Below are 27,874 nucleotides of genomic sequence, written 5' to 3' on the forward strand. Positions count from 1 at the left end.
TCCTGATGCAAAGTTCTTAACCCAAGGTACTATTTCTGGGTTAGCGGAGTCTGTAACCTGAAGTGTATGTAACCTGAAGTGTATGTAACCCGAGGTACCACAGTACGTAAATTTACATTGCTATTACGTGATACCGCTCCATTTGTTTCAGCGCCGAGGATACACAATGCAAATATGAGCCAAACACTAGCAGTCTCCATTTTCATTCCTGTCTGAATTCTCGGACATCCCTTACCTGAAAGCAAGCCTTATTGAACTCAATGGGGGTGTATTTTTCAATAGTATGTATGGGGTGTGGTGCTAGTGATTTGCAGCCATACCCCTTTAAGTCCAGTTAATTCTGATGGGTCTTGTTAAGTACAAACTACATCCCCTGGACTGTAAAACTAAGAGATAAAAATGATGAACTTTTAATGGAAAACTGGAGGCCTTTTTTGGGGATTTTTCCAATGAAGTATAATTGTGATATAAAATAGTGAGCAAGATTTGAGATATGAACGGCAGGAGGCGGGGAATAAAAATACTGATAAGGATGGTCTGTGGGGGTTTGGTAACAAGTCGGGTTTTCCCTGAACACATCCTCCTCGTCAGGCTTAAAATTTCTGTCCAGGTGGATTTTTATAAACTTTGACAAAATGTCCGGGTTTTTAAAGCAGCATTTTTAAACCTAATAACACGTATAATGCACTCTGCTGCTGACTCACAAGCATGAGTTAGGAAGGATACTATTAAATCAATACATCCTCTCCTAGTATCCACAACATTCCCACAATGTGCGAATATAAAATTGACATTCCTTGCTCTGCCCGCTTTTGACTCTGGCTCCACCCATAATGGAGATTTGACCCCTGGAACATTGCCCAGAAGGGAATATGTTTCTTGGGCTGGGGGCGGGGGGGGGGGGACGTTCCCTGTCTTAAATAAAGTCGGGAGTCGTTGTGGAAAGCAGACAAAATATGCCATCTTCCATTTTAGCTGCAATAGTGGAGGTAGTATACCTTTTTCAGAGGTATATAATGTATGTATATATGCAGTTCTTTTTTTCTTTTGTTAACAAAGAGAGATTGAATCAGACGTTGTTGTGCTTGGAAACAATACACGGTCAGGTGTCCATTATAAAACAAGTGGAAACAATGAGTGCATAATGATTGGGAAAATGTAGCTTGAAGGTTGCTATTGACTCCTGCAGCTCTCTTCTTTACCAAAAGAAAACAACCCAAAACAGCTGCAGCTGACGTTCGGTCTTTCTTCTTTCTTAAGATTGCCACTCAGCTTGACATGGCGTCATATGAAGATAAAGGAGAGTTGAGGGCACACACATTTCTCCTGTAGAGACTCCTGTACCCAAGATCCCTGACAGCCAGCGATGGACGCCGCAGTCCAGAATGTTCTAGAGAAAGACAGAAAATAGGCTGGAGTTGACAAGGTACAGTTTCCAGTTCCTTCCTTTAAAAATTTTTTTTTTTATTGATTTGTTACAAAAAGCAATATAAATAAATACAGTGGTACCTCGGGTTAAGTACTTAATTCGTTCCGGAGGTCCGTTCTTAACCTGAAACTGTTCTTAACCTGAAGCACCACTTTAGCTAATGGGGCCTTCTGCTGCCGCCACGCCGTCAGAGCACGATTTCTGTTCTCATCCTGAAGCAAAGTTCTTAACCTGAAGCACTATTTCTGGGTTAGCAGAGTCTGTAACCTGAAGCGTATGTAACCCGAGGTACCACTGTAAAGCGCAAAGATAACAAAAAGTAAGAAAACAACGAATAAATAAACAAATACATTGGAACCTCTACTTACAACCATAATCCATTCCGACAGCCTGTCCTTTAGGCGTAATGGGTCGTTGGTAGAAGCGACATTGTGCACAGGTGCATTCGGCGACAGCATGCTTCTGCGCATGTGCAGACGGCGGCAGCCGCTTCTGCGCATGCACAAACAGCAGAAGCCGCTTCTGCATGTGTGTGAATTGCTGCAAACCCAGTATTTACTTCTGGGTTTGCCACGGTCGCAACTTGGATCGGGCCCAAGTAGGGGCGGTCGTAAGTAGAGGTTCTACTGTAAATCAAATCATAATGTTTCACGGCCTGGAAGGACAGAAGTTCAAAGATACAGCACAGCTTCAAAGGGTAATAAAGCAGTAACTCACACAAAGGACTCAGCTACATTAGTAAAAAAACAAACAACAACCAGCGATTTGAATGCATTATAAACATGCAACAGCAGATGGCGCAGAAGAGCAAAAATATATTTCTAAACTATTTTCCATAGGTTTTTAAAAAAATATCTTTTGTTATAATGATATAATTTGTGACTTATTTATAGCGCTTTCCCCCCTTTTACCCAAAAATTCCCTTTACAGTGGTACCTCGGGTTAAGTACTTAATTCGTTCCGGAGGTCCATTCTTAACCTGAAATTGTTCTTAACCTGAAGCACCACTTTAGCTAATGGGGCCTCGTGCTGCCGCTGCGCCGCCGGAGCACGATTTCTGTTCTCATCCTGAAGCAAAGTTCTTAACCTGAGGTACTGTTTCTGGGTTAGCAGAGTCTGTAACCTGAACCGTATGTAACCCGAGGTACCACTGTACAAATAATAAATATTTATGAAAATCAAAGTATTTCTCCACCTGTGAGTTCCATCGTTGAGAATAAAGATAGACTTAAATATAGTCTTAAATGAGCCAGGCATATACTGAAAGCTCTGAGTGACGGTGTGCCTCAATACTTATATAAGAAATAAAATCGTGCCATATGTGTGTGTGTGTGTGTGTGTGTGTGTGTGTGTGTGTATAAAAAAATATCAATCACCACAGAGTTGTTAAATCGGGCTAATTCCCCTCAGAGAGAGCTACAGCAGAAATTACATATTTGTACAGGATAATAGTTATCTAAATGTGCAATCTGTTGTTAGATTAGGAAACAAAAGATGAACTTGTTAAAGCTTCTATGACACACTGGGCAATACAGGACATAATATAGATTTGAATCTCTGGGGGGAACTTTGGAAGAGCGATCTGAAGTTCACAGCATGTTATTCATTGAAGGGGAACTACCAGAAAATGATTTACAGATGGTATTTAACTCCAAGTAGACTTGCTAAAATGTATAAGTCCGAATCAGAAAAGTGCTTTAGATGTAACGAGGTTGAGGGTATGTTTTATCATATGTGGTGGACTTGTAAAAGGGTAAAAGAATATTGGGAAATAATATATAATGAATTGGAAAAAATGTTTAAAGGTACTTTCCTAAAAAAACACACAAAAAACAGAGTCCTTTCTGTTGAGGATAATTCAGACTGAAATTCCCAGGTGTCAAAAAAGGTTATTTATGTATACTACTACTGCAGCCTGTGTTTTGTTAGCCCCAAAATGGAAAACAAGTGAGGTCCCGACAACTTAAACTGGCAACTTAAACTGATGGAATACACGCAACTTTCAGATTTAACTTCTAGAATAAGAGAACAAGAAGAAAATACGTTTAAAGAAGACTGGAAAATGTTCACTGAATATATGGGTTAAAATTGTGTTCATTTAAAAACATTGGTAGCCTGAAGATAAATTCATCAGTGTAAATAAGTTTTGATGGATGTAACAATGGTTTACTGAATGTTTTAGTTTATGTAAAATATGCAGGGATGTTTGGTATGCAAAATGAACCACGGAAAGAGAAGAAGGAAAATCACTGGTTTAAGGTTGTTTAAATGAATATTTTGAAATGTAAATTATAAAATTTAATTTAAAAAAAGTGTGTGCGTGTGTGTGTGTGTGTGTGTGTCTGTATAGTTAAATCTATGGTTTTCCCAGTAGTGATGTATGGAAGTGAGAGCTGGACCATAAAGAAGGCTGATTGCCGAAGAATTGATGCTTTTGAATGATGGTGCTGGAGGAGACTCTTGAGAGTCCCATGGACTGCAAGAAGATCAAACCTCTCCATTCTGAAGGAAATCAGCCCTGAGTGCTCACTGGAAGGACAGATCGTGAAGCTGAGGCTCCAGTACTTTGGCCACCTCATGCGAAGAGAAGACACCCTGGAAAAGACGCTGATGTTGGGAAAGATGGAGGGCACAAGGAGAAGGGGACGACAGAGGATGAGATGGTTGGGCAGTGTTCTCGAAGCTACAAACATGAGTTTGACCAAACTGCGGGAGGCAGTGGAAGACAGGAGTGCCTGGCGTGCTCTGGTCCAGGGCGTCACGAAGAGTCAGACACGACTAAACGACTAAACAACAACTATATGTATATGCTAGCCTGGCAGAGAATTGGCACACTGTTCTTGTTGGATCAGGTATCCAGCTCTGACAATGCAGACATGCTTTCCCTCTGAGAACATGGCTTAATTTCTATGCATGTGTAAAACTAAGGCAAGAGAAAGCCTCTGTATAAGCCTGTTTGATTTATAGGCCTACAGAGTCCACTTTTGTGGGTTCTGCCAACGGCCGCTGTTGCTCTGGACCAAGTAAAGCTGTCTCAAAGATCACAGGTGTCTGTTTATTGAAGGAGTCTGCAACCACACACCTGGCTCCCTGCAGACCGTCCCCTTGGCACCGTTTCTTGCTGCCCACGGCATTCCCTTGGCATTCCACGCAGACACGACGCTCTCTCGCCAGCAGCCTGCTCCAGAAATGCAGGCGGCAGGCAGGGCTCACCTGCGTCAGGCGGAAGTAGATGCAGTAACTGGAAAGCACAGAGAGGGAGCAAGGAAAGGGTTAGATCTCAAGGCTTGGTTAAATTGCCTTCAAACCATTCCTGCCCTCCGCACCCCGGATATACACAAATGGAGGTCATCGTCTCTCGAGACAGACGGATGCCACCAACAACAGGATTGGGGGGGGGGGAGAGATGCAATACAGTTCCAGTTCAGGGAACAATCCACTTAAAAGCTCATGCACACTTGCATTCGTCTTGTGATTTCTTCTAGGTACAGGTCCGCCGGGAAAACACTCTGTTTACCACTGAATCGGAACAAATGTGAATCTGCGCAATACCCAGCGGATGTTTGTTCTAATTCTGCGGCCAACTGTGGGTTTTCCCTGGGGAAAAGAAAAACCTTTGAGCCCCATGCTGAGAAATCATGGGATAATAATAATAATAATAATAATAATAATAATAATAATAATTTATTATTTATACCCCGCCCATCTGGCTGGGCCTCCCCAGCCACTCTGGGCGGCTTCCATAGAAACCAAAAATACAGTAAAATATCACACGTTAAAAACTTCCCTGAACAGGGCTGCCTTCAGATGTCTTCTGAATGTCAGGTAGTTGTTTATTGCTTTGATATCTGCTGGAAGGGCGTTCCACAGGGCGAGCGCCACTACCGAGAAGGCCCTCTGCCTGGTTCCCTGTAGCTTTGCTTCTCGCAATGAGGGAACCGCCAGAAGGCCCTCGGTGCTGGACCTCAGCGTCCGGGCAGAACGATGGGGGTGGAGACGCTCCTTCAGGTATACTGGACCGAGGCCGTTTAGGGCTTTAAAGGTCAGCACCAACACTTTGAATTGTGTTCGGAAACGTACTGGGAGCCAATGTAGGTCTTTCAAGACCGGTGTTATATGGTCTCGGCGGCTGCCCCCAGTCACCAGTCTAGCTGCCGCATTCTGGATTAGTTGTAGTTTCCGAGAAGTATAGAAGAGCCCTAAGTTGCAATTATGCCTAAGTTGGTCATTATACCAGTATACCTCAAGGAGCGTCTCCACCCCCATCGTTCTGCCTAGACGCTGAGGTCCAGCGCCGAGGGCCTTCTGGCGGTTCCCTCATTGCGAGAAGCAAAGCAACTGCGAACCAGGCAGAGGGCCTTCTCTGTAGTGGCGCCCGCCCTGTGGAACACCCTCCCATCAGATGTCAAGGAAATAAACAACTATCTGACTTTTAGAAGACAGCTGAAGGCAACCCTGTTTAGGGAACTTTTTAATGTGTGACATTTTAATGTATTTTTAATCTTTGTTGGAAGCTGCCCAGAGTGGCTGGGGAAACTCAGCCAGATGGGCGGGGTCCAAATAATAAATTTATTATTATTATTATTATTATTATTATTATTATTATTATTATTATTTTCAACAGAATATACAAACTGAAACACAGCCGCCCACTAGGTAGGAAGGTTGTCACAGCTATTGGGTCTTCTTTTCTAGGCAGAAGACTCCAGAGCAAGGGCGGGGCACGTTGCCCTCACTCTGATCTGGCTTCACAATGACACTGTTGTGATGATGTGGAGTTGATCATGAAGCCACACCCAAGCGAGGACAACGCTCTCTGCCCTGGCTCTGTCAAGCCTTGTTGGAGGGGGGAAGATGGCTAGCAGCCTAGGTACCCGGGAGTCGGAAGGATGCTACTGATGGGACCATGTAACGGAGCAACTCCGCTAGGAGGCAAGGTGGCAGCATTTGGGAAATTTTAGTTTAAAGAAAATGTGAGCAAGAGGTGACATGATAGAAACATATTGTCAGCCTTCAGGAAATCGGCTTCTTGCCCCTGTGGCAGTAGATAAGCAGAACAAAGGAAAAGGAGTCTTTTTACCAGTTAGAAACTGTCATAATCACAGCGAGAGAACAAAGAACACGTCTTCTAGAAATGGCGGTGCTCCCAATTAAGGATTACACCCCCCCTTATGTCCCTGTTAACTTCTACGTCTTGTAATCTGAGTTTCTACCCTCTGTGCTTTCTGTTCTGCCACTTTCTGAGCTCTCCGGGACTTTGGAGAAGGGGGGTGAATGCTGTCCAGAGACTGTGAATCTGTTAACTCTCTCTCTTCCACTGTTTCTTCTCCTAGCTGTTCCCCATCCAGTATTTCCCAGCTTCTGCCTTCTGAATTGTGCCCCTCTGCAAACCACTGTTCCAAATCTATACTGTCCTCCTGCTCCTGGGAAGATTCAGGAGCAGGAACAGGGGGAGGGGGAGGCTCCCACCATTCCTCCTCAACACAGTCCCTGACACATATAGAAGGAAGGAAGGAAGGAAGGAAGGAAGGAAGGAAGGAAGGAAGGAAGTTCTGTTACTAAGTGATTCCACCAACAGATGTAGAAGAATCCAAACTTCATCCTCAGCTTGTTGGTTAGGAGAAAAATGAATACACAATTTACACACCAAAGATCAGTGCTAGCATAAAGGAGGCAGGATTGGTCAGATATGTTTGTTCTTTTTCTCTGTTTATAATATGGTGGCTGATCAAGCAGGGGTACCCTGCAGGGATGACCAAGGAATGCTACTTAGGCATTTCTCTTGGGATTCATAATCCAAAGCTTCTTATTTGCTTCTGCGACTTCCTGTTTATTCCTGGCTCCCAAACAGCATTCCCGGAGGCAAAACAGACCATCCTGTTCTGTGGTGTTCCAGTCCAGAAAAAAGCTCTGTGAAGGGAACAGGGTCCTCCTAAAAAAAATCTCTTAACAAACTACATAATTCTTTTGGGGAGGCCATGGCTGTTTAAAGTAGTATCAGAGGGCTTTAAAAGTACAGTCATACCTCATGTTACGTTTGCGTCAGGTTGCGTGTTTTCAGGTTGCATCCCATGACGACCCAGAAGTACTGGAAAGGGTTACTTCCGGGTTTCGCCACTCACACATACGCAGACGCACAAAACGGCGTCACGCGCACGTGTAAAAGCAGTGACTCGCGACCCGCGCATGCACAGACACAGGTTGCGTTCTTTTCAGGTTGCAAACGGGCCTCCGGAACGGATCCCATTCGCAACCAGAGGTACCACTGTATAGTGGAACCAGACCTGGAGAGCCCTTCAAACATAGAATGATTTCAGATAGAGAACTGTTCTCTGTGTGGTAGGGCACACAGCCAACTTCACCTCTGCCTTCCCTGCACGGGAGTAGATACACACATATCTCCATCGGATTGGGCTGCGAATTTATTAAGTAAATTTCTGTGCCCACCAACACCAAATGAGGTGTGTTGGGTGGCTAATGGAGACAGGACCTTTTTGGTGCTGGCCCCTGTTGTGAAATGCCCTCTCAAAAGAGTCTGGCCTGGCTCCATGCTATGATTACCTTATATCAGCACTAAGGATTGTATTCACTATAATGACAAGTACCCTGTTCCAACAGCACAAGGATTTTTCCTTACACAATGGAGTATTTTCACACTCTCCTCCCCCTGAATTTGTGCTGAGTTTTCCACCCAGCCTTCTGGCACAGCTTTGGGGATGGCACAGGACACCTGGGTGGGAGTCCTATTACACTAACACTAATCCTTGCTCTGGCACAATTATTTAACACCCCAACACCCCACAATTATTTAACACCCCAACACCCCAACAATAACACCCCAAAAGAAGTCCTCTAAAAAAAACAATTGCTGGCATTTAAAATCGTCCAGGTCTTTTGTAAAGTTTGCCCTGGTGGGTTTATCTGTTTACTGTGATGGTTCAGCTTTTTATTTCTTTTTTATATATATATACTTTTCAAGTTTATACATTTCACTAATTTTACAATCATTTTGACGTTTCAAAGGTGTGAAAGGAGCAACAAGGAGAAATGATGGATCTGACCTAAATATTTATGTAAGAGACAACAAAAGTAAAGGTGTGACTAATTCTGCACACACAAATGGAAAAATAAAAACTTGGCTTCCTTCCTCTTCTTTCTACAGTTCCTTAAATTTATTTCTAATATCTTCAGCATATCCAAATGAACTTAATTTGCTCCTTTATTCATCTTCTTTAGATATATACTCTTATGAAACTGCAGGTGGTTACAATAACCCTGCCAATGTTTTTATCTGTTTGCAATTTATCTGTAAATATTCAACAAACCATTTCTATTCTTTTATTTAAAAAAAAATCTTATCTTGATTTCGTATTCTTCCGGTAAGCTTCACCATTTCTGCATATTCCACAAATTTTTGCATCCACGGTTTTGAGAGCGCCGTGTACGAAGGAGGCCAGTTTTGCCAGATGTCACGCGACAGCTCCGGGAGCAATGCATGGACATCGCAGAGCCCGTCTGCTGTATCTCAGCAACACCAAAGCTTCTCCCTCGCGGAGCCGCGGGCTTTGATTGTGTCTCCCTAATTAGGCCAGAATCTCTGGCTGGCACGACACTCTGGTGCGAGAATCCGGCGGCCGGAGACAATCGATGGAACATCAGAGGGAAAGGCGACATCGTCCAGAAATTGCTTGGCCTTGGCAGCATTCCTCTCTCTCTCTCTCTCTGCTCTGGTTCTGTTCCAAGGAAAAGAGAGCCGGGAAGAAGTGTAGCTCTCCCAAGTAACTATGCCAAAGAGGGGCCTCTCTCCTCAGTCCTCCAGGCCAGGATTAGATGCTGCTTGTGTGATTGAGCCAGCAAAGACTATACTCTCCAACATTTCTCCGATGAAAAATATGGGAAACCCTATTCAATAATAAGGAGCACGGGTGGCGCTGTGGGTTAAACCACAGAGCCTAGGACTTGCCGATCAGAAGGTCGGCGGTTCGAATCCCCGCGATGGGGTGAGCTCCCGTTGCTCGGTCCCTGCTCCTGCCAACCTAGCAGTTCGAAAGCACGTCAAAGTGCAAGTAGATAAATAGGTACCACTCAGGTGGGAAGGTAAACGGCGTTTCTGTGTACTGCTTTGGTTCGCCAGAAGCAGCTTAGTCCTGCTGGCCACATGACCCGGAAGCTGTATGCCGGCTCCCTCAGCCAGTAAAGCGAGATGAGCGCCGCAACCCCAGAGTCATCTGTAACTGGACCTAATGGTCAGGGGTCCCTTTAACTTTACCTTTAGTCAATAATAATAATGATGATGATAATAATTTATTATTTATACTCTGCCCATCTGGCTGGGTTTCCCCAGACACTCTGGGTGGCTACCAACAGAATATTAAAAACACGATAAAATATCAAACATTAAAAACTTCCCTAAACAGGGTGTTCAGATGTCTTCTAAAAGTCAGATAGAGTGGTACCTCAGGTTACATACGCTTTAGGTTACATATGCTTCAGGTTACAGATTCCGCTAACCCAGAAATAGTGCTTCAGGTTAAGAACTTTGCTTCAGGATGAGAACAGAAATCGTGCTCCGGCGGCATGGCAGCAGCAGGAGGCCCCATTAGCTAAAGTGGTGCTTCAGGTTAAGAACAGTTTCAGGTTAAGAACGGACCTCCGGAACGAATTAAGTACTTAACCCGAGGTACCACTGTAGTTGTTTACAGTAGACGCTTGGGTTGCAAACTTGATCCGTGCGGGATGCACGTTCGCAACCCGCAGCGGCACATCTGCACACGCGCGGGTTGCAATTTGGCGCTTCTGTGCATGCACCACTGCCGAAACCCGGAAGTAATCTGTTCTGGTACTTCTGGGTTTCGGCGGGTCAGTAACCCGAGAAAACAGAACCTGAAGCGTCTGTAACCCGAGGTATGACTGTATTTCCTTGACGTCTGATGGTAGGGCATTCCACAGGGCCAGCACCACTACCAAGAAGGCCCTCTGCCTGATTATAGTTATTATTTTATAATTTATACCCTACCATCTGACTGGATTGCCCCAGGCACTCTGAGCGGCTTCCAACATATATAAAAATAAAAATAAAAATAAAAATTAAACATTGAAAGAAAACCTCCCACATACAGAGCTGCTTTCAGATGTCTTCTAAAGGTTGTATAGTTACTTATCTCCTTGGCTCAGGGGTCGCCTACCTCCATAACCCTCCAGCATTTCTCCAATGAAAATAGAGACATCCTAAGGAAAAGCTATGGGACGCAGGTGGCGCTGTGGGTTAAAGCCTCAGCGCCTAGGACTTGCCGATCGAAAGGTCGGCGGTTCAAATCCCTGCGGCGGGGTGTGCTCCCGCTGCTCGGTCCCAGCGCCTGCCAACCTAGCAGTTCGAAAGCACCTCCGGGTGCAAGTAGATAAATAGGGACCGCTTACCAGCGGGAAGGTAAATGGCGTTTCCGTGTGCGGCTCTGGCTCGCCAGAGCAGCGATGTCACGCTGGCCACGTGACCCGGAAGTGTCTCCGGACAGCGCTGGCCCCTGGCCTCTTAAGTGAGATGGGCGCACAACCCCAGAGTCTGTCAAGACTGGCCCGTACGGGCAGGGGTACCTTTACCTTACCTTTTAAGGAAAAGCTTGACATTTTGGGATCAAATCAGAAACCGGGACGGCTACTGCAAATCTGGGACTGTCCCTGGAAAAATAGGGACATTTGGAGGGTCTGAAATATTGGTTCACTAGGACAAATGGAGCACTGCCCCACCAATCTGTCTGGCTCAGAGGTGCAGTGGTCCCGGGTGGGTGTCAAAGACTAGAATCCCAGAACCAACCAATCAGCAAGGAAGAGGTGCTTTTTAGCTACCAAGAAGAGTTCTTCTCCCGCTTTGTGCTGATTGGAGCCAATCAGAGTCAGCCGCTGAGGCTTGGCTCCCAGGGCCATTCTAGAGAAGGAGAATGTGGGGGACAGCAAGAATAAGTTGCCCTGTATCCTCCAAACATAAGCATCAAGGAAAACTGAAAACACAAGGTGCTTTACTTTCAAAAGAATGATGTGCAAGCCTTGTAGAGTACAATGGAACTTCAAGGAAAACACAACTTCCTTCTTCTTTCTTCTTCTTAATTTCATTTTGTTATGTAGTGAGTTGAATAGGATCCAAAAGGCAGCAGTCTGATTGGTCCTAGAACAATGGGATTCAGAATGCAGCAGTCTGATTGGTACTAGAACAATGGGATTCAGAATGCAGCAGTCTGATTGGTCCTAGAACAATAGGATTCTGAATGCAGCAGTCTGATTGGTCCTAGAACAATAGGATCCAGAATGCAGCAGTCTGATTGGTCCTAGAACAATAGGATTCAGAATGCAGCAGTCTGATTGGTACTAGAACAATGGGATTCAGAATGCAGCAGCCTGATTGGTCCTAGAACAATAGGATCCAAAAGGCAGCAGTCTGATTGGTCCTAGAACAATAGGATCCAGAATGCAGCAGTCTGATTGGTCCACAGGAGCCACCCAATCCAGCTCCAGGTGGAAGTGAATCCGCAACCTGATTGGCCTACAGCAGAATCCCGGAATTAGCCAATCACGTGGGGCCCCTTGTGTAAATAATGTATATAAAGCAGACATTCTGGGGGAACGTCCATTCCTCCTCACCACTATGAGCTGAATAAAGAGCATGAAATCCACTCTCGACTCCGAGTATATTTCACATTATAGGTACATTTCTATGTGCATTTTGGTCCACCTTACTAGGCTGGAGAACCGCCTTGCAAAATTCAGAGAAATGATAATATCGAAGGGCAGCTTACCTATCATTTTTTAGAAAGTGCGGATTAGGTAGATGACCTGATTTGAATCCCTTCTCCATTCCTAACTGGGGGTGGGCACAATTTGATTTGATCCAGAAGAGTCAAATGCTTTCTTTCTCACAGCCTTCCCGCCCCCCCCTGCCCCCGCCCGCTTTCCTGGCTTCCTTCTTTCTTTGCAGCAAGCTGATCCTGAACTAAAAGGACCTCTATTTGAGGTTCAAGCCATGCAGGGAATTATTTCTCTCCCCTGACCCCCCCAACCTCACTAGCAAAGCCGGCCAGCTATGCTGAACATGTGGCCTAGCACATGATGCCAACTGGAGCCAAACAATGAACTTTGGGGCTGGCTGCTTAGTTAACTAGGCTACCCTAAGCCCTCCGGCAACCCCTCGCCACAGAAACGCAATCTGGCTATGTTCCATGTTATGCACGGGAGACGGTGAAGAAGAATATGCAACCCAGCCACCCCACACTTTTCCTTCTTTTTCTTGCTTTTACTTGGAAAGGCCTCTCCCAGATAATATCCTGCTAATGATCCTGATTAAAATTCCACCCTCGCATTTACTAAAGCCGGTCACTGAACACGGGGAGGGGGAGGGAGAGAAAGGGAAGAGAGCAACACGCAGGAGATCTCAAGGAGGAGAGGCGTCCACAAGAACGTAAGAGCTTAAACGCCTCAGGACCGCAATACCTCAAGGACCGCCTCTTCCCATATGAATCTAGCCAGCCCCTGAGATCATCTTCTGAGGCCCTCCTTCGTGTGCCTCCTCCTCGAGACGTGGCAACATGAGAACAGGGCCTTCTCTGCAGTGGCTCCCTGTCTGTGGAACGCTCTCCCCAGGGAAGTTCGCCTGGCGCCTTCATTATACACCTTTAGGCGCCAGGCAAAAATGTTTCTTTTTAACCAGGCCTTTGGTTGATTTGATTGACATCCCATGCCCTTTTAAAATGTGGCTCTTTTTTGGGGTGGGTGTTATTGGGTCATGGTTCTTATTTTGATTTTATATATTGTGATTTTTTCTGTGAACCACCCTGACGTATATGGTGGTATCAGGACCGGATTTAGGTTTGATGAGGTCCTAAGCTACTGAAGGTAATGGGGCCCTTTATATGTCCAGCTGTCCTTTGCCAAGAACAAATTGTCGCTGTTTTTTGTGTTGAATATATGCTATATGGTAATTTATGGACATAATAAGTATCTAATGCCATTTGCACATGTTGCCCTGCAACCAGTCCATGCAGAATGTAGGCACTCTATATATAGAAATGAGCAAACCAGTGATATTTTAGGGAGCAGGCTAGCAGGCGGGGCCCATTACTTACATCAGTGTTTCCCAACCTTGGGCCTCCAGCTGTTTTTGAACTACAATTCCCATCATCCCTGACCACTGGTCTTGCTAGCTAGGGATGATGGGAGTTGTAGTCCAAAAACAGCTGGAGCCCAAGGTTGGGAAACACTGACTTACATCATAAGAGCCTACACAACACAAAACACTGTTGCTGTATGTAGGTTTTATTTTATTTTATTTTTTATCTTATATTTTGGAAATGTACATCCAGGGACATCCTACCTTGGCAGCTTCTCCCTCGTTAACATGTGAGGTCTTCTCCAGGGGTCCTTAAAATCCCTTTTAAAAGAATCAGGCAGAATCTTAGCCACCTCTGTCAAAAGAGACATGGAAAAAAAAGGAGCCATGATCTGATTAAAGACACTCATCATGTCAGGCTAGCACAGAGAATTTAAGAGGAAAGAACAAGCTGAAAATTAATCAAAGGGGTACAATGTTGACAGCATAGCTAGAGCAAAGTTATTTCTTATTCTCATTAGGAGCACCACAAATTTACATACAGGCACTTAACTGCCTTTCGGTACTTCAAAACCTGCAAATTAATCAGCATTTACTTTATTTAAAACCAATCCATTTACATTTGAGCAGGTCAAATTATAACCATTCGTTGGGAATTGTTTCTAATTACAACCATCTTTGAATCTCAAAGCATGCACCATTTGTGACTTAATGGCACCGTTTTGATGCTATAAAACATAGCGCTATGTAAATCTTCCAAAGAATTGTTCACAGCAAATGAGTTTGGGGGAGGAGAGCAGGGCAGTGTAGACACAAATGTCATTAGTGCATTTCTCACCCAAAGTAACTCAACAGTCCAGATGATGAAACGACTGCACTGTTAAGTTGTGGGTGAACATATCAGACGACACAGCGATTCTTCAGACAGCTCTTGTTTATTCACAGGCCAGAACAGAACTGAACTGAAGGGTTCAGCCAGCCTGCTTATTATAGAGCTCCACTACAACACAACAGTAACGACTTTCTGTAACTATCCAATCACTGAACGTCACTTTCAATCCCTTATTTGCATATGTGGACCTGAGTGAAAACTATCTACAGTATCCCCCTAATGGCCCAGGGTGAGAACCTCAGTACATAACATGCACATTCTTGATTAGTTTTAACCAATGTTGCATTCTTGATTAGTTTTAACAAATGTTGCTTAGGACAAACCACAGTTCCCTGGGTTTGGACATACTGTGGAACCATGGCTTGTTCCAAAGTCAGCTTGGGAGATTTTGCTCTCGCTCACAGAAGAGGAGGAGAAGGAATGAGGAGCAGGTTAGCCCAAGGCTCACTGAAGCCTGAAATGAATAACAGGGTGACGGTGATTCTCCTTGCATGTACAGATAATGAAGCTGGCAACAGAAACTTAAGGCTGTTGCACAGCAACCTTCCATTTTCCTTGAGCTCCGTGGAGAAAAAGGAGGGATATAAATTTCATAAATGAATAACAGGTAAATAATCGCTATATATAAAATTTATTTTAAACAGTGGTACCTTGGTATTTGAACGTAATAAGTTCTGGAAGACCATTCTACTTCCAAAATGTTAAAAAACCAAGGCTCAAAGGGCGGTCTGCAAATTTAATTGAGAAAACTGAGAAACACTCAGTGGAAGCCATTCAACTTCTGAGGTGCGTTTGAAAACGGAAGCATTTACTTCCAGGTATTCAGCGTTCAAAAACCGAAACGTTCGACTCCGGAGACATTCGAAAACCGAGGTACCGCTGTATATGCAATTGTTTTAATTGCATTTAGATATGCACCTGTTATATATACATGTGTTTTCATTATATTGTAATCTCGCCACTGCTATCAGCATCGTACCTTTTGCTGCATCGCAGGCCGAGTTCTCCCCAAGGCACCCTCGTCTCTGCTTTAGGTCTGGGCAGGGAGTTCCTCCATTTCGAGGCGGCACGGTGACCTGGCGAGTCCGGTCTTTGCTGCCCGTACCGCAAAGACCATTGCATTCGCTCCAGGGACCCCAAGGGCCGACCACACAGTCAACAGCTGCTAGAGATGAGGGAAGAAGGGGGTGGAATAGGATAAACCGGTGGAGGGGGGAACACCACAAGGACAGTTGCAGCCAAGGGAGATCCCCAAGTAAGGGGGGGGGGATAGGAGAAGTGTTGATAAAGAGCAGAATGAATCAGGGTAGGAACAGTATGTGAAGGGGGGGTGAGAGAGAGAAGGATGGGAAACAGATCAGTAGAGTCACCAAAGTTGGCACAGAACCTTTCACACCTGTAACTAGAGGCAGGCAAATCTATTTCCATTTCTCAGTTCCTCATTTTTCCAGACTTCTATTCAGTTCTCAGCAATAATAATAATAATAATAATAATAATAATAATAATAATAATAAAACTTACTTAAACTTCCTCAGCATTTTAGTGCAACTTTATCCTAACGCATTTTTGCAAACGGTTTCCTCTAATACCCCATGGTTTTTATTTACAGTCGTACCTTGGATCCCAAACACCTTGCGAGTCAAACGTTTTGGCTCCCGAACGCTGCAAACCTGGAAGTGAGTGTTCTGGTTTGCAAACGTTCTTTGGAACCCAAATGTCTGATGTTGGTTCCGCGGCTTCCGATTGGCTGCAGGAGCTTCCTGCAGCCAATCGGAAGCCGCGCCTTGGTTTCCGAACGTTTTGGAAGTCGAACGGACTTTCGGAATAGATTCCATTCGACTTCCAAAGTACCACTGTGTTTATTTGGTATGGTACTGTCACGGACATAAGCACAGACATTTCTGCTTTACATAAGCATTGCTGTACACTGCATTCGGTTAAAAAACTGCAACATGAAATTCAGACACGTGTGACGTTCCCAGGGTAATTCAAAGGATAGCGGAATACCGGTTCGGGAAGCGTAATCAGGAAGCTTCGCGTTAAAATACAACCAAAGTTGAATTTCTCCTAGATCTCTAGCTGCGACGAAGCCACAGAAAGCCCCAACTTTTCTCCCTCCCACTCCCTGCTCAGCTCATGGCTCATGTCTGACTCGAATGGGCATCACTCAAAGAGACAGCGCTTGGAATCCTGAGGATTTTGGCGAGGCCAAACAGACCCGGGTATCCCCGTCGAGCAATAAGCCCCCTGTCTCCACTGGCAAAACATGTTAGCTTGCCCTTCCTTCTGACTCACTGCATCCAGTTGTCTTCTTCCATGGCTGTCTAGCCTGCTTGCTCCGAAATCCCACGCCCCGCAGGGGAGGGTACTGTTGGCAGCCCTGCCCCCAGAGCAAGCCCTCAATACGCTCACAATTTCTTCCACCCCTTTCCCTCTGAAAAAAACACTCCATCGGGCAAAATGGAGATCTCACCTCGAAGCAAGAGACTTTCAGGGCAGTTCACAATCCAGGACAGACTGCGTTTGATCTCTGTCATCCGAGAGGCAGACAAGAATGGAGAGAGATTCAGAGATGCAAGACACATATTTGCAAAAGATCCCATCCTTGCTTGTATTTTTGACTGGTTTACCAGGGACAGTTGTGACTTCTTGGTCCCTCTCTCATTTCCTTGGCTTTGTACCACCCTCTCGTCTCTCTTTCTGCCTCTGAGAGAGATGCCTCCTTAAAATTTTAGTACAGTGGTACCTCAGGTTACAGACTCCGCTAACCCAGAAATAGTGCTTCAGGTTAAGAACTTTGCTTCAGGATGAGAACAGAAATCGTGCTCCGGCGGCACGGCGGCACGGCGGCAGCAGGAGGCCCCATTAGCTAAAGTGGTGCTTCAGGTTAAGAACAGTTTCAGGTTCTCCGGAATGAATTAAGTACTTAACCTGAGGTACCACTGTAGTACGAGTTTGCTAAAATTGTCCTCTTTTGGGGTTGAAAGTGGGATGACTGCTTTAAATGCTCAGCTGCTCTGAGCCCAGCCTTGGCTAGGGGAGGGCGGGGTATAAATAAAAATTATTATTATTATTATTATTATTATTATTATTATTATTAAATGTAGAGTGCAGATTGGGGGGAACTTCTAAAACTGGCACTCAGCCTGCAACCTACAGTACAACTTTGATACATATATATTAAGTTCCTTGTTTATTTAGGGGGGGGGGAATGGTGATTCGTGTTTATGTGTGGTATCAATCACCTCCTTCCCCTCTTCTTCTCCTCTGAACGTCGCCGTCTGAGTTGATATTTTATCCGTTTTCACACCAAGCGGCCCAATCTAAACATAAAACGCTATCCCCAAATTATGCTACTTCCGTCATCGGTCCTTAATCCCTCGCTCGTGAGAAATTCCAGATGTGCTGACATCTGCTTCTCCTTTGCCAGGCTGAGAATAGGTTGTCTATCCATCGCACGGAGGCCCCCATTGTCCTGAATCAAGCAGAGAGGGGCCAGTTAATTGTCAAAAACCGCCATGTTGGGTCAGTTCAAAGGATACAAGGCCGTGGTTCTTAGGGGCTGAGGAGGATTAAGCTGCCCTCAGCCCCCCCCCCCAAATCAACCTTTGAGGCCACTGACACTAGAACGGTCCCTTCCTGAAGGCCCTGTAATGAGATCTACTTTTATTTCTTCTTTTTAAATCACTTGAAAACTCCACACCAAGGGAAGCGGTGGGTACAGAATCAGATAAGGATTTGTTTGAGACACAAGAGCTCGTAGATGGAAAAGATGCCTTTGAAGGAGAACCACTGGAAAGGATTAGATCGTGATGACAGGGGTGAAGTGGTGAGAATGTCCTACTATATGACCTGGGAGACACGGGTTCAAATCCTCACTGAGCCATGAAGTTCACGGGGTGACTTTGAGCCAGTCACTGTCTCTCAGTCTAGCCTCAGAGGAACTGTGGGGTTTAAATGATAAATAAATAAATTAAGTAAACTATAGAGAGGTGGGCAGGGCGAAAGCAGAGATGTGTGCATTTGTCAGTTTTGGTTTCTCAGTTCTTCCGTTACTCCACATTTCTGCATCGGTTTGCGAATTTCTTGTTTGAGAAGCTGTCACGAAAAGTTGTCAACATCTTAGAGGACACTTATCCAATCGTTTGAATGCAGCTTTAGAATGCAAAAAAACCAGTAACTCACTAGTACAGCACCTCCTTTTCATGCAGAAGGTCCCAGGTTCAAGTCCTGTCATTTCCAGGTAGGACTTGGGAAAAAACCCAACCTGAAATCCCAGACAGTCCCTGCCAGTGTACTCAGTACTGAACTAGATGGACCTATAATTTGACTAAGACAGTTTCTTGTGTAATTTGACTAAGACAGTTTCTTGTGTAATTTGACTAAGACAGTTTCTTGTGTTCTCACTGTGTCCTATGTCCTAATTTCTCCTAACCCAAGCAATTCTACCTCAATGAAATGCATTTTTGGCATGCTATTTTCACACACACACACACACACACACACACACACACGTATTTATTTTATTTATTGAATTTATATACCGGGGAGGGTGTTTTCAGGGTGGTTCACACACAAGACCACAACATATAAAATCAAACCAAAAACAATAACCACCCCCCCAAAAAAGCCACATTCTAAAAGGGTGTTGGATGTAAATAAGGTCAACCAAAGGCCTGGTTTAAAAGGAAGGTTTTTTCCTGGCACCTAAAGGTGTGTAATGAAGGCGCCAGGTGAACTTCCCTGGGGAGAGCATTCCACAGATGGGGAGCCACTGCAGAGAAGGCCTTGTTCTTGTGTTGCCACCCTCCGGACCTCTTGAGGAGGAGGCACACAAAGGAGGGCCTCAGAAGAGGATCTCGGGGACCGGGTAGGTTCATATGGAAAGAGGTGGCACTCAAAACCACAAAATGCATAATAAAAATAAAAACAACAACCCAATAGCTGTTCCACCCCAAAAAAAAACACATTTTAAAAGCGCATAGGATGTAAATCGGATCAATCAAAGGCCTGGTTAAAAAGGAACATTTTTGCCTGGCACCTAAAGCTCAAATGCCATACTTGAACATTTTTACACACACTGGAAAACCGGCACCCCCAAATTTGGAGAAGTGCAAATTCCAAAGGATGGCTGCATTATTTTGGTTTGTATCTTTTTTCAGGAAGTGGAAACTGAACTAAATTCATCCTTCTTGATGCCCTCAACTTAATGGCATTAGTAACTAACCACAGAGAAACTGAAATGGACAGATTTTCCCATCCCTAGTTAACAACGGAAACTTTCCCATGGCGAAGCCTCGAAACACGAAGGGTACCCATTCTTTTTCCCTGCCAGCCTCCAGATGATTCCGCCCCTCTCTTTTTCTCCCATAGCTCTGTTCAGCCATTCATTCGTGTGTGGTTCATCTGCCATCAGCACTTATTTGCTCTGGCCAGAGAGAGACCCACAACTTCTCCCAAGAGTTTCACACGTGGTTTTCATCTGCTGAGAAACAATCTGCAACGCCCCATTCTCTGCATCTGATCCCATTTGGCTGAATGATTTGGGGTGGGGGAAGACCCTATGTTTCAAACACAACGCCACCCCGCTTTGCAAAAAAGAAGTAAGCCTTGAGAACATGAAACGTCTTTGCTGGCTTCCTAGTTTCCAGGAGATTAAACAATACTCACCTTACCATATCCTCCTGCCAACCTAGCAGTTCGAAAGCACGTCAAAGTGCAAGTAGATAAATAGGTACCACTCCGGCGGGAAGGTAAACGGCGTTTCTGTGCGCTGCTCTGGTTCGCCAGAAGCACTTAGTCATGCTGGCCACATGACCCTGTATGCCAGCTCCCTTGGCCAATAAAGCGAGATGAGCGCCGCAACCCCAGAGTTGGCCACGAATGGACTAAATGGTCAGGGGTCCCTTTACCTTACCATATCAACAGCGGAGCTCAGCTTGGAAGCCTGCCAAAAATATTTTGTTTAGAGGGGTAACTGAGGACACCATTTTGTAGCCTGATTCCAATGGTTCACAGATGTAAACAGGGATGCGCTTGGAACACTGATCAATTTTGTTCTTAATTTAATGAGAAAGTACCCAATTCACACTTCTCAAATTATTATTATTATTATTATTATTATTATTATTATTATTACCATCCTTCATCCGAAGATCACAGGGCAGTTTACAATGTAAAAAAGCAAACATACATACCATAATAGCAAACAAAAACAATGCCCCCTGCTACAGTATTGCATGATTTCTGACTCTAGCTCTTTCCTTCCATTTCAAATATGCAGACGGAAACACAGCTATCCTTCAAAATTCACCCTTCTCTGAATTTTGCAGTGCTGTTCTCCAACCAAAGAAAATGCAAATGTTCAGGAGGAAATGTGCCTAAAAATGCATATAACGGTGAAAATTACATACAAATGCATGATATTATGGGAAATTGCTCATAAACACTTTAGGAAAAACTCCATACAGATACATAAATATTAGAGCAAGTCACACTAAAATGTTGATGATTTTAAAAAAATCATTCACAGACAGATGCTGAATTTAAGATTGGAAGAATGAGAAACTGAAATCGAAAGATCCATCCATTCCTAATAATTGCCCACTCCTGAGACTGCCCGAATCTTCTATCCAATCAGAGTTCTTTCTTTCCTGTTCCATTTCCTCCTTATTTTCCCTGAGGGGGTTATTATTATTTTTTAAGAGTGTCCTTTCTAGAGATGGGTGGATCTTTTATTTCTGGGCCACATTAAAAGCATTATGTGGCTTCCCCCAAAGCATTCTGGGAGCTATAGTTCCCAGGTGTTGTTAGAAGACACCCATTCCCCTCACAGAGCTACAGTACCCAGAGTGGCTTAAACAATCAATCCTTCTTCCCAGGGAACTCTGAGAATTGTAGCCCTAGAAGGGGAAGAAGGGTTCTCCTAACAACTCCTAGAATCTGTAACAAACTACAGCTCCCAGAATTCTTTGGAGGAAGCAACAACTGCTTAAAGGGGTATTAGGCCGCTTGTTTTTATTTTGTATTTTTATGCTGTGAACGGCTCCAAGATCTTCAGATGAAGAGCGGCATGCAATTTTAATAAATAAATCTTAAAAGTAGATTGTGAATGTGGCTACTCTCATTTTCTCAATATTCATGCCGGGGATGGCGTCTGTGAGCCAACCACCCTTTCGGTACCCAAAATGCCCCCCCCCAACACGTGGCTATGACCCAGGGCATTGTGGGAAATGAAAACAGTGGCGCCTGTGGTTCATTTCAGTCACCAGCAGTCCTGTTTAGGGAAGTTTTTAATGTTTGATGTTTGATTGTGTTTTTGATATTCTGTTGGGAGCCGCTCAGTGTGGCTGGGGAAAGCCAGCCAGATGGGCGGGGTATAAATATTATTATTATTATTATTATTATTATTATTATTATTATTATTAGCTGGCTAGGGGGAGCATACCAGAGGTCCCATCAAAGTGTCCTTTGCCAGGGGTCCTTGGGTCATTGGTATGAGGAAAGGGAAGCAGCGGTCATCTCAGCCGCTCTCACTCTGAGCTTGTCCATGCTCTCGGGAATGAATCTGTTTCTAAACCAACAAGGTGCTGCTAGTGCGGTTTCTAGCTTCCTGACTCTTTTATTCCCTGGCAGAGACCATTGCTCGGTAATCGAGCTGAGTTGTGACTGGACTAATCTCCCTGGAGATCAGGGGTGGCTTACTGATGCCATTCCCTCTCCTCCCCCAAATCCCTCATTCCAACCGTGCTGTGTGAACATCAACAACAGACGAATTTTTTTGCAACAGACACTCTCCGAAAGGCAGGGGCGGCCCAGAGATTTCCATAGGAGCCAACTCCCAGGAGCCCAAGTCCCTTTGGGCCCCCAATAAATATCTGAGGGGGTCGTGCTTGAGGCTTTAAGTTATTGTTGTCCTAGTTGCTATTATTATCATTATCATCATCATTATCATTATCACTAGAAAAGGTAAAGGGACCTCTGACTGTTAAGTCCAGTCGTGACCGACTCTGGGGTTGCAGCGCTCATCTCGCTTTATTGGCCGAGGGAGCCGGCGTACAGCTTCCGGGTCATGTGGCCAGCATGACTAAGCCGCTTCTGGTGAACCAGAGCAGCACACGGAAACACCGTTTACCTTCCCGCTGGAGCAGTACCTATTTATCTACTTGCACTTCGTGCTTTCAAACTGCTAGGATGGTAGGAGCAGGGACCAAGCAACGGGAGCTCACCCTGCCGCGGGGATTCGAACCGCCAACCTTCTGATTGGCAAGTCCTAGCCTCTTCCAAAGATGGAAAGAAGTCCTTACCAAAGAAGAATGGTAAATCAAATTGCTGCACTATGCCAAAATGGCAAAGTTGACCATACAGCTCAGGAACCAAGAAGACCAGAACTTTAACAAAGAATGGAGAAAAATTATAATATATCTTAAAGTCCACTGTAAGCAGGATTACAATAATGCTTGTAATGTAGCAAGTACTATGGAGACATTGGAGTGATATAAAATATAGATTATGGGAAAAGATGCAGTAGAAATGGCTCAATAATAGGACCAGTGCCTTTTTTCTAAAAAAAGTGTTTAGGGGTATTCTCATTTTGCTAGTCATATTGAAATACTGTCCCTCAATGAGGCCAAACTTAGAATCACAAAATGTTTAGGGGTATGCTGGTATGCCAGAAAAAAAAGCATTGTATAGGACCCATAGAGAGGAGGTGGGAAGTCCAGAGATTCGGAGGAATCTGTAAATGTGGAAGTGTATGGTGGTATATGGGACGCAGGTGGCGCTGTGGGTTAAAGCCTCAGCGCCTAGGGCTTGCCGATCGAAAGGTCGGCGGTTCGAATCCCTGCGGCGGGGTGCGCTCCCGCTGCTCGGTCCCAGCGCCTGCCAACCTAGCAGTTCGAAAGCACCTCCGGGTGCAAGTAGATAAATAGGGACCGCTTACCAGCGGGAAGGTAAACGGCGTTTCCGTGTGCGGCTCTGGCTCGCCAGAGCAGCGATGTCACGCTGGCCACGTGACCCGGAAGTGTCTCCGGACAGCGCTGGCCCCTGGCCTCTTAAGTGAGATGGGCGCACAACCCCAGAGTCTGTCAAGACTGGCCCGTACGGGCAGGGGTACCTTTACCTTTACCTTTATGGTGGTATTGTTATGATTTTATACTTTGTAAAACCAAATAAAAAATATTTCAAAAACAAAAGCAAAAAACAAGAACCCAATAATCTACTTCTCCTCAACCCAGTTTAAAAGGATGTCGATGCAAATTTTGTAGGGCATCTCCACACACGTACAAACACAAAGACACACAATCCCTCTTCCTGCTGCATGTCGTAAGGCTGTGTGTGCTCAAAACTCTCCTCGCTGCCTTTCTGTTGACAGTAAACCTGGACTCTCCACATCAATGTGGGAAGCCATGTGTGAGAACAGAGATGCCAGACCTATTCAGGACCATTCACAAGCTTGGCCGGAGGCTTCCGATTGGCCAGGAGAAGGTGCTGGTAAATGGGAGGGAGACGGTTTGGGTTTTAGGGTGAGTCGGTCGCTGGGCTGAGAACGGTGCGCTACAAACAGATTGCATCTATTCCGCGGTTCAGTGCTGAAAGCTTTGGACCACTGAATCCAACCAAGATATACATAGAGAGAAGACTTTATTGAAATTTATAGACTTCAGTTAAGCCCTGTTCATTAATTTCAGTGGGTCTACTGTGCAACTTAAGCCCCATCCACAGTACACAATTGAAGCTAGATCATACCAGTTTAAACAACCGTGGCTTCCCCCCACCCCCAAGGATCTTGGGAACTGTAGTTTCTTAAAAATGCTGACTTGCTCGCAAATTTATTGACATCTGCACGAATTATTGTAGCTAGGAAGGGGCAAGCGGAATATAAAATGGAAGAATGGTATGAAGAGGTGTGGGATATAGCTATTAATGATAAATTAACATGTGCCATTAATGTAAGGTGGGGAATATGCAGGAGAAATGATTCTGAGGAGATATGGAGGGTGTTGTAGAATTTATACTGTTAAAACAGAAAGGGGGTTAAACCATTGCAAGGGGTGTTGAAATTTTGGGAGGTTGGATAGTTATAATGGAATGGTCTTGGAGATTGGGTGCACTTTATTTATTTATTTGTTTGTTTGTTATTACTTTGTCAAAATGAAATAAAAAAATTAAGGCAAACAAACAAAACAAACAAAAAATGCTGAGTGTCCTAAGGAGACCCCCCTATTCCCCTCACAGAGCTGCAATTCCCAGAGTAGTTTAACCATCAGTCCCTCTCCCCAGGGAACTCTGGGAATTGTAGTTCTGTGAGGGGAATAGCAGTCTCTGAACAGCCCTTAACAAACTATAGCTCCTCGGATCCTTTGAGGGAAACCACAACTATTTGACATGCTATGATATTGCTCTGAATGTGTTAAGTGTAGGTAGGGCCTTAACCAACATGTTTTGTCCCAGGAGGGGTGATTTTATCTTCTCTCAGGTCTTTGGCGAATTAAACAATCCATGGCCTTTTAATTTTGAGCAGGGGGTATTGTTTTTGTTTGTTACTATGATACGTATTTTTGTGTTTTTATAATGTAAACCACTCTGTGGTCCTCAGATGAAGGTAAGAAATAACAACAACAACAACAACAACAACAACAACAACAACAACAAGATGATGATGATGATGATGATGTCTATGGTCAGCAGAGAATCCCAAATGTGATAGGGTTGGCTGACTTTGTTTTGAAGTAGATGAAGTCATCCATGTTACTGTCTGTACAGGGGCATCTCCACAGGCCATTAAGTTCAGATTCCAAAATTATCTAAGTGCTCCCAGCTGTGAGTGATCCACTAGATACCTTGATCCCAAGCTGTGAAGAGCTTTAAAAAGATTATTTGTTTGCTTGTTTGCTTATTAAATGAGGCCCCTCCATTAATACTACAACCCAGCAAGGTAGGCTAGGCTGAGAGGCAGTGACTGGCCTCCAAGCTGAGCTTCATGGCCAAGTGGGAATTCGAACCCTGGTCTCCTAAGGTCCTAGTCCTGATGCTGTGACCACTACACCACACGATTACATGGGAACCAGGCAGGGGTGGATGAATATGTCAATTTTGTTTTCTGTTTCCCATTTGTCCAGTCAGTCCCCCACAACTTTGTGAGAATTCATCCCAATAAACCCATTTTTACAAACTAGTTCCCACAACGAAATGCATTTTTATACATCTATTTTCGCTAAGAGACGCAGTTTAACACACACTTTCCCCTAACATACATGTTTCTGGGTATGTTATTTGGATGGGGAACCACACTACAAAATTCAAGGAAATGCAAATTTGGACAGATCACCATCATTTGTTTCAGGCTGTGTTTCAGGAGTGCAAATTTGGACATCTCGTATTAAAATGTGCCCTGGACTGAATGCCTCCCCCATCTCTAGCACCGGGACATGTTGGAAATTCCCCCTTCTGGAATCTGTTCTGCCTGAGAAACACCCACAGCTTCCTGAAGGTCGAAGGGCACATTGGACAGCCACCGACAGACATCCCTCTGCAGTCACCCCTTCTCACCCAGAAGTGCCAACTCACCCGAGATCTGGCAGACGGAGTGATAATCTTCGCAGCAATCCCCGGTTTTCTCGCAGTAGGTGTCACAGTAACACGGTGTTTTCCTCAGAGAAAAATTGGAGCACTCGTTATTCCGGCCAGGGCAGCATTTGTGGGCCTCTCGGTCGCCACATCCACCCTCAACGAGGCCGTGCACCAGAAACCACACGCAGAAGGCTAGCTGGTACCCCACACCGGTTCCCAGTTCCCTCATGGCTTGCCTCCCCTACAAAACCAGCTCTAGGAATCGCAGATTCGTCACCACAAGTCAGACTGGACGGCCTTCAACAGCTCTCCAGACGTTTCGCCCAGTTTCTCTCTCTTTCGCACTCGCCCCCGCTCCAAAGCCAGGCCCTCCGCGGAGGGAATGGGTTCCCCAGGCAAAGGATTAAAGCGGCATGATGTCCCACGGCGGAAGAGACTCGGTGGAAGCCTCGAACTTCTCATCTACCCAGCCGACAGTGTTTGAGAGGAAGGAAAGACGCCTCTTATTTAAGAGACCGGCGGTGTTGGCAAGCGGTCCTCAGTGACTGAGCATTGGCATCTGGGTCGCTGGAGAGATTTTTGCTGCTTGAAGAGAAGGCTCTTTGCCTTTCCCCCCCTTTCATGGACGGCTGGCAGCAAAAGCTGTCACAGCTCAACTGAGCTTCGAACTGGTGATGGCCTTTTATACAAGAAACAACATCGAACGGGTGTTGTTCCCAATGCACACAAGGGGATTGGCTGGACATTTACCACCACCACCACCCCCTTCCAAAAAAAGTTATTCCCCTCCTTTCAGTTCATGTGTAAAAGTTTCTCCTGGGTCTTAAAGCCAGATTCTCTAAGAATCTGGAAATACTTTTTTTTTTTTTTTTTTAAAGGCAAAAGACCCTCATGGTGATTTATACATATATGCATATTCCAGACAACCTGCTTATTGACTCTTCTTCTTTGCAGGGAGATTAGATGACGTTGGTTAATTAATTAGCATTCTTTCCAATCTGTTTGCGAGGAAGTTACGATGCTGTTGCGTTATTATCATCTCGATTTTAATGTATGTATGTGGGGGTTTTGCATGTTTGCTTTGTTTTTTGGGAAGTCACTGTGAGTTGCCGTGGCAAGAAAAAAGCGACTAGTAAATTGAAATAATAATGATGCTGCAACAAAGCTAGCATTATCCCACCCTTTTCAGTTCCCCGTCACTTTCCATATCACGAAAGTCTGATCTTAACGCGACTTTCATTCCCTGGGAAGAGGGATTGATTGAATGGTAACTCTTCCTCCTCCTCTCTCTCTGTGTGTGTTCAAAAAGTGTGTCCTCTCTAGAGATGGGTGGATCTATCTATCAGTTTTGGTCTCAATCCCATATTTATGCAACCCCCGAGCAAGACATCTGAAGGCAGGCCTGTTTCGGGACGTTTTTATTGTTTGATCACGATTTTCATACTCTGTTGGGAGCCACCCAGAATGGGTTGGGCAAGCCAGAGAGATGGGTGGCATACAAACAACAACAACATTTAAAGCATTACTATATCACTCTAAAGGGACACGGGTAGCACTGTGAGTTAAACCACAGAGCCTAGGACTTGCCGATCAGAAGGTCGGCGGTTCAAAACCCCGCGACGGGGTGAGCTCCCATTGTTCAGTCCCTGCTCCTGCCAACCTAGCAGTTCGAAAGCACGTCAAAGTGCAAGGAGATAAATATTTACCGCTCCGGCAGGAAGGTAAATGGCGTTTCCGTGTGCTGCTCTGGTTCGCCAGAAGCGTCTCACTCATGCTGGCCACATATACGCTGGCTCCCTCAGCCAATAAAGCGAGATGAGCGCCGCAACCCCAGAGTCGGTCATGACTGGACCTAATGGTTAGGGGTCCCTTTACCCTTATACCACT

The 27,874-nt window shown here is 45.0% G+C and overlaps 2 protein-coding genes across 3 annotated transcripts in view; one reads left to right on the top strand and one right to left on the bottom strand.

The window, feature by feature from the left end:
• Nucleotides 1–27,874, top strand: part of LOC307204850 (uncharacterized protein) — a 90,249-nt gene that overhangs the window by 18,132 nt on the left and 44,243 nt on the right. The gene's annotated exons all lie outside the window — the stretch shown is intronic.
• LOC307204962 (somatomedin-B and thrombospondin type-1 domain-containing protein-like) lies at nt 937–27,638 on the bottom strand. 2 transcript variants are annotated; one of them, XM_079957191.1, is made up of 5 exons: nt 25,985–27,638; nt 15,395–15,577; nt 13,788–13,878; nt 4,512–4,670; nt 937–1,390 (listed from the first exon to the last, which is right to left on the bottom strand). In XM_079957191.1, the coding sequence occupies exons 1-5, from the start codon at nt 26,214–26,216 to the stop codon at nt 1,285–1,287; spliced, it is 771 nt and encodes a 256-aa protein (XP_079813317.1). In that variant the 5' UTR covers nt 26,217–27,638; the 3' UTR covers nt 937–1,284. The 2 variants fall into 2 exon arrangements, with proteins under 2 accessions (XP_079813317.1, XP_079813316.1); XM_079957190.1 differs by having other exon boundaries at nt 15,395–15,580.

Source organism: Podarcis cretensis, assembly GCF_951804945.1.
Source record: "Podarcis cretensis genome assembly, chromosome: 16".
NCBI lineage: Eukaryota > Metazoa > Chordata > Lepidosauria > Squamata > Lacertidae > Podarcis > Podarcis cretensis.

Bases quoted from the DNA above. Each gene is read 5' to 3' on its own strand.
- LOC307204962 (XM_079957190.1), bottom strand. From the start codon at position 26,216: ATGAGGGAACTGGGAACCGGTGTGGGGTACCAGCTAGCCTTCTGCGTG. The intron at 4,671-13,787 runs GTAGGATGTCCC...TGTGCTTTCCAG, and splicing joins ACGAGGGAGAAGCTGCCAAG to TTACTGCATCTACTTCCGCC. The intron at 1,391-4,511 runs GTGTGTGGTTGC...GTCTTTCTCTAG, and splicing joins GACGGTCTGCAGGGAGCCAG to AACATTCTGGACTGCGGCGT.